This window comes from Propithecus coquereli, unplaced genomic scaffold (genome assembly GCF_000956105.1).
Source record: "Propithecus coquereli isolate 6110/MARCELLA unplaced genomic scaffold, Pcoq_1.0 Scaffold58, whole genome shotgun sequence".
Taxonomy (NCBI): Eukaryota; Metazoa; Chordata; class Mammalia; order Primates; family Indriidae; genus Propithecus; species Propithecus coquereli.
The window spans coordinates 6,767,731-6,780,334 of record NW_012151729.1 but is presented as its reverse complement, the minus strand read 5'-3'; the positions used below and the strand labels follow the sequence as shown (position 1 = coordinate 6,780,334).

The window sequence follows — 12,604 nt, the reverse complement described above, 5'->3', positions numbered from 1 at the left end:
TTCCATGAAAATATGGTTCATAGGATAAGAATTTGAAATTAGATTTAAGTGCAAATTTAAGAAATATACTTACCTTTGATTCGAGGTAGACATTTGCTGATGACATTTTTGTAATTTTGCATATATAACTAACTAAAGAGATGGCACAAAGAATAAACAGGCTATCATTAATTAATGCTCGAACAAACACAGTCCATTTCAGCTGATTTTCTGAGACATCTCCGTGGACTAGCATTGCACAAGTCAAGTTCACCACTAAAAAGAGCAGGCTTGCCAATATAAAGCCCAAATGCAGTAGAATTCTGAAAGAGAAAAAGTTTGTTAGATGATTGTAAAACTAATGAAAAATTAAATTTAATTTTAAATTAGTGTAAGTTTTAAACTCAAATTTAAAGAGCCACATGCAGCTAGTGGCTACCATATTGGACAATGAAGCTCTAGACTTACGCCTGTGTTTATATTACATTTTAAAGTAGTATTAGAGGTGGGCGAGGTGGCTCACATCTGTAATCCTAGCACCTTGAGAGAAAGGCCAAGGCAGGAGGATCACATGAGGCCAGGAGTTCAAGACCAGGCTGGGCAACATAGTGAGACCCAGTCTCTACAAAAAATAAAAATATTAGCCAGGCATAGTGGTACATGTCTGTAGTCCCAGCTCCTTGGGAGGCTGAGTGGGGAGGATTGCTTGAGCCTAGGAGTTCAGCTGCAGTGAGCTGATTGTGCGACCATGCTCTAGCCTGGGCAACAGAGTGAGACCCCCCCCCGTCTCTTAAAAAAAATAAGAAAGAAAAGTATTGGTAAATGAATACACTCTATTTTAATACGCTTTTGAAAAACTTAATAGTATATCTTGAATATTAATGTTAGATGTGTTAGATGTTTTTCTTCACTTTTTAAAATTGGGCTGTCTTTCCAATATGAAAGTAATGCATGTTATAAATTTTGTTTTAAATAAAGAAGTGTAAAAAGAAAGTCTTCTGATTAGAAAGGCTTTTGAAGGGCCTGATTAAGTTTTTGTCTTAAGATATGTAATAAGAGCTAACAGTTTTATAATCATGAAATAATGCTTACTACACAAATTAGTAAAGTAGTTTATAAGAAGGTGCTTTTCTGAAGAGAAGATAATTTGACAATTCAGAAATAGCTTTTATGTAGAAAGCATAATAATTGCAGTGTGAGTAGAGCCTGTGGTATGCTTTTAATATGCTCTTCAGCTGTTCCTTAGGTTAGGACCAATAAAAGTTATTTAAATTTGGTTTTAATAAGACAGTATAAATATTTTGACATTTATACTTTCAGTAAATTCATCTGGTTCTCCTATTCAGTTAGTATGAAAAAGTTTTAAAGTAGAGCAGCCTTTGAAGTAAAACACAAAAAGTTACCCTCATATAATTTTCATGTCAATATATATTTCAACTGGTTTTTAAAAAAAAAACTACTAGGTTATTAAGTATGAAATGTCCAATTTCCTTAAGTACTAAGTTTGACAGTTGATATCTGACATTTTACTTTGACATCTCTTGTTTTATTTTTATTGTGAAGGTACATCCTCAGTCTTTCAAATGCACATTTTAGCTTGTGCTTGTCTTTCAAAATTTTCTAGAGCAATTTTGGTGAAAGCATAGATAAGTCAAAAAAATTCATGTTATTTTCGAATATGAGTTCAGTCCATTGTGGAACCAATGCAGCACAGACAGCTTGAAATATCAACAAAGTGTTTGAGAAGGGTGTGGCTAATGAATGCACAGTACATCTGTGGTTTGAGAAGTTCCATTCTGGTGATTTTAATCTTGAAAATGAGCCATGTAGGTGACCTGAGACCAAGGTGGATAATGATGAGCTGAAAGCTGTAGCGGAAGTGAAATCCATCTCAACCTACGCGTGTAAATAAGCAGCAAGGTTTGACATTACTATTCCAACAATATTGGACTCTTTGAAACAAATTAGCAAGGTAAAGAAGCTGGATAGATGGGTTCTGCATGAATTAAACAAGCATCAGAAGAGAAATCACCTTGAAGCTTGCCTTTCTTTGCTGTCATGATGTAAAGATGAGCCATTTCTATACCGTATTGTTACATGTGACGAAAAATGAATTCTTTTTGACAATCGCAAGTGTTTGGCACGATGGCTGGATAAAGATGAAGTGCCGAAACACAGTCCAAAACTGAATATTCATCAAAAAAAAGCCAATGGTATCTGGTGGTCCAGTGCTGGTATCATCCACTGCAGCTTCATGAAACCCGATCAGTCGATTCCAGTGGGTGTCTCCTTCAACCAAGTGGGTAAAATTGATGAGGATGCTTGCGATTAAGCAGCTGAGATTGGTCACTAGAAAAAGGCCAATCCTCTTGCAAGACAGTGCTCAACCACATCTCCCACAAACAACGCTGCTCAAACTACAGAAGCCAGACTTGGAAACTGTCATCCACTGTATTCACCAGACCGTGCACCAACAGACTATCAGTTCTTTCAGGCTTTGGACCACTTCTTGCAAGGAAAAATATTCAATTCTTAGCAAGCTGTGGAAAACACCTTTTGTGATTTCATTGCCATTCGCTCTCCAGGCTTCTTCACTGCTAGCATAAACAAGCTACTGTTAAGATGGCAAAACTGTCGATAGTTTAGCCACATACTTTGATTAATTGTACTGCTTCTTGTTTTGAAGATATAATAAACTACACTTTTGATTCGAAATCAGACATTTCATATTTAATGACCTAATAGTTTTCAGTTAAATTGTTTGACTGGGCAGGCAGTGCATTTAATCCAACAATATAAAGGTATATATACCGTGAAAGGCTCTGTTACCTGTTCCACATTTGGCCCTTTCCCACTTACAGTACACAATTTTGTCAGTTTCTGTATCCAGTGTCTTTATGTAGATAAAAACACATATATTTACTTACATCTTTTGAGGTCTGGGATTATCAGCACTCATTATAGCTGCTGTTTATTCTGTTGTATGATTGTCCCATAATTTATTTAACTAGACTCATGGAAATTTGAGTTGTTTCTGACCCTTTGCTATTACATACTCCAACAAATAATCTTACATTTATATCATTGTGCAGATATTTTAGAAGGATTTAGAAACCTGGAAATGGATTTCTCTTCCATAATGTAGGACTCCATTTTAGTCCCACCAGCAGTGTACGAGATGTCCTGTTTTCCTAAAGTTTTGTAACAGTTTGTTGTCAAACATTTGTTTTCTTTTGTGTAACACTTAAATATTATTTTTTCTCCTTAGAAACTTCAGGTTTTGTGGACAAGCTATTCGAAAGTCTCTATACTAAGAACTACCTTCCACCTTTGGAACCGGTTAAGCCTGAGCCAAAACCACTGGTCCAAGAAAAAGAAGAAATTAAAGAAGAGGTAATGCAAAATTTTTCTTATGCTTTTGAGGGTTTCTTAGGTCCTGTCACCAGTATCCTTAGCTAGAAGCTGAGCCCTTTAGAAGTAATTGTCTATTGCTTAAATAAAGTTTCTTAGTTTTAGGTATGGTGATGATTCTTTATCAGGGTTTCTTAGTTCCTTGGACTTGCAGAGTTGGAAAATTTCAGATAGCTTGTTTAGAAATCTAGGAAATATTTTAGTAATATTGAAGAGTTCAGAGAAATCTTATCCAGTAACTTCTAGAAAACGAAAACTTTGTTAAATATAGATGCTTGACTGAAAGTTAAGGATTAATGAAACCTCAAGAGAAGTCATCAGGTAAGACATTTTCATGTATATAGAAAAACCATTTACTCTATTTAAATACAGAGTTTTTAAAATAGTTAAATGTAATTATAAGCATTACTGTCAACATTGGAAGGAAAATTTAAAAAATGTTTTTACAATGTTAAAGTATAAAAACATGATTATAGATGGTAACCTAATTGTTTGAACCAAGAAGAAAATTTTAGAGCTCATTTGTAATTCCTTTTATATACAATGTAGTATATGATGAGAATGTGGATTCTATAATTAAGGTTGCATGAGTTAAAATAGCAGCTCTATAACAAGTTACTTCTCTGCCTCACTTTCACATCAGTAAAGTGAGAATTATGGTAGTACTTATTGAGGATTAAATGAGATTTTATATACATACATATAAGTAGTTCCTAGTTTAGTGCTTGACACATAAATATTTTCTAATACTTGTTTTTATTACGTTTATTCTGTAGACAAAATGACTTTTTTGGAAGTCTCGCTCTGTTACCTGGGCTAGAGTGCCATGGCATCAGCCTAGCTCACTGCAACCTCAAACTCCTGGGCTCAAGCGATTCTCCTGCCTCAGCCTCCCGAGTAGCTGGGACTGCAGGCGAGCAACACCACACCCAGCTAATTTTTCTGTTTTAAGTATAGATGGGGTCTCACTCTTGCTCAGGCTGGTCTTGAATTCCTGAGCTCAAGCTCCTCTGGCCTCCCAGAGTGCTAGGATTATAGCCTGAGCCACTGTGCCCAGCCTTTTTTTTTTTTTTTTTTTTTGAGACAGAGTCTCGCTCTGTTGCCCCAGCTGCAGTGCAGTGGCGTCATCGTAGCTCACTGCAGCCTCACTCTGGGCTCAAGCAATCCTCCTGCCTCAGCCTCCCGTGGAAATAATTTTAAACTTGCATAAAAATTATAAGAATAGTACCCAAAAATAATATGACATCTGTCTAGATTTACTTTCTATTTTTAATTTTCGAGATAGGGTCTCGTGCTGTTGTCTGGGCTAGAGTGCAGTGGTGTCATCATAGCCACTTCTAGGGTGAAATGGTCTTCCAGCCTCAGCCTCCCGAGTAGCTGGGACTACAGGCATGTGCCACTATGCCTGGCTAATTTTTTCTGTATATTTTTAATTGTCTGGGTAATTTCTTTCTATTTTTTTAGTAGAAACGGGGTCTTGCTCTTACTCAGGCTGGTCTCCAACTCCTGAGCTCAAACGATCTGCCGGCCTCAGCCTCCCAGAGTGCTAGGATTACAGGCGTGAGCCACCACATGCGGCCAAGTTGCCATTTCTGATTCATTTTTAAATGCTAGGCTGATTGAACTGATCTAACATTAAAGGAAAATAAAATGTGGCTGTATTTAATTAAGATCAGCTGACTGATCACTATCACTTTCACTATCACTAGCAGTTTCTTGTTTTTATATCATGCCCTGTAATTATCTAATAAAATTTAATAGGAGAGGCTGCTTGTATGTTTCTTCAAGTAATGGAAATAGGAAGGAACTTTTTTATTACCTTCGTAGAAAATTTTCTTTGGCACTTTATAGTATATAATTTTTGGTCTGTAGTATATGCTAAATCTTTTATAATGAATTAGAATTTTTACAGCATGTGTGTCCTTCACAGTCATTGAAGTTCAGTGGTTTAGAGGTTTCTGTTTGAAAGGCAGCTGATTTAAATATAAGAGAAAATTTGCATCATCTTGAGTTTTGAAAGAACAGTTTATTGACTGTCTGAAACTGGCTGTTGCTCTGGCTAGAGTGCAGTGGCATCATCATACCTCGCTGCAACCTCAAACTCCTGGGCTCAGTGATCTTCCAGACCATAGGCACACACCACCACGCCCTGCTAATTTGTCTATTTTTTTGTAGGAATGGAGTCTTGTTATGTTGGTCAGGCTGGTCTTGAACTCCTGGCCTCAAATGATTCTCCCACCTTGGCCTCCCAAAGTGCTGGGATTACAGCATGAGCCACCAGGCCTAGCCTGAAAGAACAGTTTTAAAAAAACCCAAATTGTTAACACTATCTTATTTGTATCTTTGTGGGATTGTGAAAAATGGATAACACCTGTTTCTGTGTAGAGCTGCCCCACTGACACTTTCTGACATTTCTCATTTTCTAAGATTTTTTACATAACTTAATTCTAATTACTGACATATAGTTCATTTAATAGTGCATGAATATAATAGTTTATAGTAATTCTGTTAGATCATGTGGAAGGAAGGGAGTTTGAGGTGACATATATCTTTGGCTAATATATCTTTTTCTGATCTGTGCTCAGTTGATACAGTTGCTCAGAACAGGATATGGAGGAGCAAATCTGTCTAAGGACTATCCATTTTAACTTTCTTCCTTGATCCTCAGCTATATTGTTCCATCAGTTGTGTTATAATTAGGCTATTGGTCACAAGTGGAGCTAGGTGAGAGAATTTGAATCATTGGCACAACTCATCCTGGGACCAGAAAAACAACTTGGTAGATATGTGCCATGATTTATGGAGCACAATGCATCCATTCCTCTTTTCTTTACCTCTTCTTTTCCCTTAAATTTTATTTTGTGAAGAAACCCAATCGGGCTGGGCGTGGTGGCTCACGCCTGTAATCCTAGCACTCTGGGAGGCCATTGTTTGAGCTCAGGAGTTCGAGACCAGCCTGAGCAAGAGCGAGACCTCGTGTCTACTAAAAATAGAAAGAAATTGATCGGACAACTAAAAATATATAGAAAAAATTAGCCGGGCATGGTGGCACATGCCTGTAGTCCCAGCTACTTGGGAGGCTGAGGCAGAAGGATCACTTGAGCCCAGGAGTTTGAGGTTGCTGTGAGCTAGGCTGACTCCACGGCACTCTAGCCAGGACAAAAGAGTGAGACTGTCTCAAAAGAAAAGAAAAGAAACCCAGTGGTTTGTCTTGTAGAATTTTTTACTGTCTGGATTTTGCTGATTGCATCTCAGTGGAGTAATACATCCTCTGTATTTCGCGTGAATTGGTAGAGAGAATGATTTTTAAATACAGTCTAATGACTGTGTGATGTTTTTGCCAGCACCATATGGTTGCCATATTGTGGCTGCCATTTTATGTTGCCTGAATTTTTTAAAATTGTTATCTCCTGGTCCCTTCATTCACTTCTTGATTTGGGTATTTGTAAGTGAGCTTCTCCCTTAGATGGACATTTGTTTAGCTCTTGCAAATGACTTTATTTCACCTTTCTCTAGTAAAGGCTATATATCTGGTTTGAGATCAGCTTCTGTTTAAAGACAATAATAAAAGCATAAAAATAAAAAATGTCTGGTCACTCTTGACTGTCAGGCATTAAGAGAAGCCTTAATGTTTCCATTAATTCCAATAACATTTTTCCATAATTTACATGAAATAGTTTTATAGTATTTATTAATCTAACCATTTGTTCCCAAAACTTTTTCTATGAATTAAATCTTAAGTGTTCTTCAAATGAATTATATGTGTGAATGTATTTCATAATTAGGAAAATACAAACTGTTTTGATATATGATACTTAGAGATTTGCTATTTCTATTTCAATTTAAAAAATGAATTGCTTGTTTTTTTCTACATTACCATTTCTTACCTTAAATTAATGTTTAAAAATTAACACACTGCTTGTTAAAGTAACCTGAGCATCTTTTTTATTTCTGTTCATGCCTAACTCTTTTGAATGTGATTTGACTTTAGTATTCCAGCGTATTTATTTGTGCCTTCTCTCATGCCAGAAATACTAGGTGAATGTTTTTCATAATTTATAGAGAAACTGTTCTTTTTTTTAATTTTAAAATTTTTTGTTGGTTTCTTGGTATCTTCTGATCTTACTTCTAATGAATGCTTTCATTTAGATATTTCAGGAGCCAGCAGAGGAAGAACGAGATGGCAGAAAAAAGAAATATCCTAGTCCCCAGAAGACTCGTTCAGAATCTAGTGAACGAAGGTTTGTGTTTATCTTTAATTAGGAAGACATTGATAACTTGATTTTCAGTTGCCTTTTAAGGGCATTAAAGGGATTTTTAACATATGAACTGACGGTTTCTTTCTAAACTCATTAAAGAAAGAGGACATTACCTTTCTTCCTTCCATTCTCTGTTTTTTGTCTTTGTCTTACTTTCTGTTCCTTTTATAAACAGTCATTATTATGTGCTTTCCCCAAGAGCTCAGGGGTGGGAGCAGTCTCCTTAGAGAATATTAATGAAATGTTCCATTTGGTTAGGGGTGCTCAATATTGAAATCATCCATGTCATTTTATAAGTAGTGTGATTTGTATGTTGAATCATCAACCTACCGTCAAAAATATCTTTGTGTAAGAAAACTTTGTTTTGAACCTTTTTTCTTTTCCAGTTCTAAATTTCTGTTTTCCTTCTACCCCTTCCCATACTTTGGATTCACCTCCTTTTTTTCATTCGTCCCCTCCCAGTGTACTTGAAGTGGGAATGTTTTTTCCTTTTTGTATATTGGCTTAGAAGAATTATGTGGTAGTCTTGCAACTTTTCTAAAAAAGCATAGACTTTATGCATTTTGATGAGTTGAGAGTATTTCATACTGTAGATTTGTTTGCAGACTTGGTTTCTATAGCTTACGTATGGCTTTTATATCTGTGCGTTATAGAACACGTGAGAAAAAAAGAGAAGATGGCAAGTGGAGAGACTACGACCGGTACTATGAGCGGAATGAATTGTACCGGGAGAAGTATGACTGGAGAAGAGGCAGGAGTAAGAGTCGGAGTAAGAGCCGAGGCCTGAGTCGTAGTAGAAGCCGAAGTAGGGGGCGCAGCAAAGACCGGGATCCAAATAGGAATGTTGGTGAGTAGATGAAGTATCCCCCCTAAAAACTCTGTAGTTGCTTATCTTTCTCTATCACAAGGGCACAAGTAATTTCCTTAAAGGTAAATATACTTTTAATATGTCTAAGCAATATAAAAGCTGAAATGGTCTCAAAAAACTCAGTACTGATTTTGTTACAAAGACAGGACTCTGTTCTTGGGATGGAGTCAAGGGAGTTTGATTAAAAAGAAGCTATTTGTAAGTGTATTATAGTATATGTCTAGACTTAACTCATTTTATATAATTGACACAAATGTCCTTCAATCAACAAAACTATCAGTTAAGGAAGAAGGTTGCCTGCTTTTGCCTTTTTTGCTTTGTTTTGTGTTCTAAAAGTAATTGATTTGCTTAATAAGGTTTTCTAAAGTTTTTAAAATTAAAAAGGAAAAAAGTTTAAGTAGATGTTTGGAATCCCAACCACTCATCTCCTGAGATAAATCAGCTTGGAAGTCAATTCTTGGATAAGATTTTTATTAAATATCAGTAGAGAAGCTGAACCTTTTTCATTAAATATAATGATGTTGCTGTTATAAAAGATGATTTTGTAGAAGTTATTGGTCAAGATATATTAGATAGTTGATGTTCCTGCTTTTAGGATATATTAACAATGACAGTTTTGGCCGGGCGCGGTGGCTCACGCCTGTAATCCTAGCACTCTGGGAGGCCGAGGCGGGCGGATTGTTTGATCTCAGGAGTTCGAAACCAGCCTGAGCAAGAGCGAGACCCCGTCTCTACTAAAAATAGAAAGAAATTAATCAGACAACTAAAAATATATAGAAAAAATTAGCCGGGCATGGTGGCGCGTGCCTGTAGTCCCAGCTACTTGGGAGGCTGAGGCAGTAGGATTGCTTGAGCCCAGGAGTTTGAGGTTGCTGTGAGCTAGGCTGACGCCACGGTACTCACTCTAGCCTGGGCAACAAAAGCGAGACTCTGTCTCAAAAAAAAAAAAAAAATGACAGTTTGAAATATGGATAGCTCATTAAGTTTAAGCAATATTCTCTTTTCTGTGAGAAAATAAACCTAATTTAAGAACATAAAATGTCTGACCTCTTTGCGTTTTGTTTTTATTTTGTCTGTAAAGCAGAGCACAGGGAAAGATCAAAGTTTAAGAGTGAGAGAAATGACCTGGAGAGTTCCTACGTGCCTGCATCTGCACCACCTCCGAACTCTTCTGAGCAATATTCCTCTGGGGCACAGTCTATTCCCAGCACTGTTACTGTGATCGCACCTGCTCACCACTCTGAAAACACAACTGAGAGTTGGTCTAATTACTATAACAATCATAGCTCTTCCAATTCTTTTGGTCGAAACCCACCACCAAAGAGGCGATGCAGAGATTATGATGGTAAAAATCACCACCTTCTCATTTTGTACCTGAAAGTCCTAGTAAAGCAAATGTTGCATATATTGCATGCCTTTTAATTATAGTCCAGATTTTGTTAAAAGTGATGAAAGAGGAAGAGAATCTCTTTTGGCATATGTTTATTTACTTGTTTGAGTTAATGGTTTAACATTCAAGAGAATGTTTAAATTTGACTCTTTTTTATTGTTTTCATTGTTCCTTCAAACACTCTAATCATACCATAAAATTGGTAGACAGTAGGAATTGTAATTTCTTTTTGTAGTGTTTGGTATTGGAAATTTAAACATGTATAACCTTACAAGCTTGATTTGCTGACTTCATTTGAATAAATGAATCAGTATGTGTGTATTTATTTTAATTTTTTATTATGGAAATAAGTTAACAAAATAATGTAATTAACCCCAGTGTATGCATCACCTCGTTTCAATAGTTACCAACTCATGGACAGTCTTGCTTTTATCTACACTCCCATCCCGTTCTCCCTGGCTTGTTACATCAAGCAAATAATAGACATCATAATTTTTTTCTGTAAATATAGAATGCATTTTTTTTTTTTGTCTGTCGTGACAGAGTCTCACTCTGTTGCCCAGACTAGAGTGTGGTGGTGTCAGCCTAGCTCACAGCAACCTTGAACTCCTGGGCTCAAGCAATCCTTCTGCCTCAGCCTTCCGAGTAGCTGGGACTACAGGCATGCACCACAATGCCCCACTAATTTTTTCTATATGTTTTTAGTTGTCCAACTAATTTCTTTCTATTTTTTTTAGTAGAGACGGGGTCTCCCTCTTGCTCAGGCTGGTCTCAAACTCCTGAGCTCAAACGATCCTCACGCCTGAGCCTCCCAGAGTGTTAGGATTATAGGCGTGAGCCACGACATCCAGCTGAATGCATATGTTTTTATATTCTATTTAAGTGAGGAATAGAGTCAGATCATAATTCTAGTGTTACTTCATTCTCATCCTGATCTCCCACCCACAGAATTCTTCCCAAGGCCAACTTAATATCAATTTCTTATGTATCTTTTCAAGTATAGTCTATGCATATGTACATAAACAAATACATATACATGTTCTCCCCCACTTTCTTTTTTACATAAATGTTAGTATACTATTCGTACTTCTTCATGATATTTTTTTCATATAGCAGTATTTCCTGTATTTTAAAACGTAAAGAGGTTCCTCAATATCTATTTAGGCTTCTTAGCATTCTTTATGTACAAAAATGTGTTTAACCTGTTTCTTATTGATGAATATTTGGGATGTTTCTAATATTTTTCTTTTATGAACAGTGCTGCAGTAAATAACCTGGTACATGATGTCCACTTGAATATTTTAAACTATAGTTTCATTTTCCAGATATAGCAAGAATGATTGCTTTAGAATAATATGAGAGTAGATCATTAAAATTAAATCATCTAGGTCAGTGCCCTTATTCCCCCCTCCCCCCAGCCTTTGCTAAATCAATATTTGTTTAAAGTATCTCAGTTTTTATTTTGAAAACTTAATAGCAAGTGAATTAATTTAATAGTGGCTAGTAGCCTTCCCTTGACCTTGTTTTTTGCTATCTCAATAAGTCATAATCTCATAGTATAGAAATTAGGGAATATACCTGCTTCTACCTCAGAGAGATATGATGATTAACAGAATAATGCTAAGAAGGCTTTAGTCTCCTTGGAGAAAACCACTTTGGAAATCAGATTGGTGGGTTTTTTAGGGACATGTTTTGTTTGTTTTCTGAACTCTTAAGTAGATCATAACCAGATTCTCTTTTTATTCTTACAGAAAGAGGATTTTGTGTACTTGGTGACCTTTGTCAATTTGATCATGGAAATGATCCCCTGGTTGTTGATGAAGTTGCTCTGCCAAGTATGATTCCTTTCCCACCCCCTCCTCCTGGGCTTCCTCCTCCACCACCTCCTGGAATGTTAATGCCTCCAATGCCAGGCCCAGGCCCAGGTCCTGGCCCAGGTCCTGGCCCAGGCCCAGGCCCAGGTCCTAGCCATAGTATGAGACTTCCTGTTCCCCAAGGACATGGCCAACCTCCACCTTCTGTTGTGCTTCCCATACCAAGTAAGTACATGTTGGTTGAATTTTTCTTTCTTTAGTGGAGTATTCTATTTAGAAGAACCTTATCTCTTTTAGCTAACTTGACACTCTGTTTAAAATGTTTGAAAAATAAAATAATAATAGAATCTGGAATATATTCTCATAATTAAGATGCTGTTCTTTCCTTTTTTCCATCCATTGTTAACATGGTTTTATTTCTACTAGTCTCAGTGTAAATTTTATCTGTAGTGGCCTAACCTGTATTGACCTGTTGTCAGAATCTTGCTATTTGATAACATCTTAAAAAAAGATAGTTTTTGGCTGGGCATAGTGGCTCGCGCTTGTAATCCTAGAACTTTGGAAGGCCACAATTGCTTGATGCCAGGCGTTCAAGACCAGCCTGGGCAACATAGTAAGATCCCCATCTCTACAAAAAAATTTTTTAAATTAGCCAAGTGTAGTGCATGCCTGTAGTCCTAGCTACTTGGGAAGCTGAGCCAGGAGGTTGCTTGTGCCCAGGAGCTTGAGGTTGCAAAGAGCTATGATTGCGACACTGCACTCTAGCCCAGGCAACAGAGCAAGATCCTGTCTCAAAAAAAAAAAAAAGAAAGCCAGTTTTTAAGACATCAAAGAACTTGTCAATAGTTTTATGAAATTTGCCAATCTTTAAAAAAAATCTCTT

At 36.7% G+C, this 12,604-nt stretch overlaps 1 protein-coding gene across 1 annotated transcript in view; it reads left to right on the top strand.

Moving 5' to 3' along the window:
* The window catches only part of RBM27 (RNA binding motif protein 27), an 85,536-nt gene that overhangs the window by 14,878 nt on the left and 58,054 nt on the right, over positions 1-12,604 (top strand). The window contains exons 3-7 of the mRNA XM_012658243.1: positions 3,248-3,372; positions 7,540-7,631; positions 8,303-8,496; positions 9,602-9,862; positions 11,659-11,946. Coding sequence (XP_012513697.1) covers positions 3,248-3,372; positions 7,540-7,631; positions 8,303-8,496; positions 9,602-9,862; positions 11,659-11,946 — 960 coding nt within the window. The remainder of the gene's footprint in view (positions 1-3,247; positions 3,373-7,539; positions 7,632-8,302; positions 8,497-9,601; positions 9,863-11,658; positions 11,947-12,604) is intronic.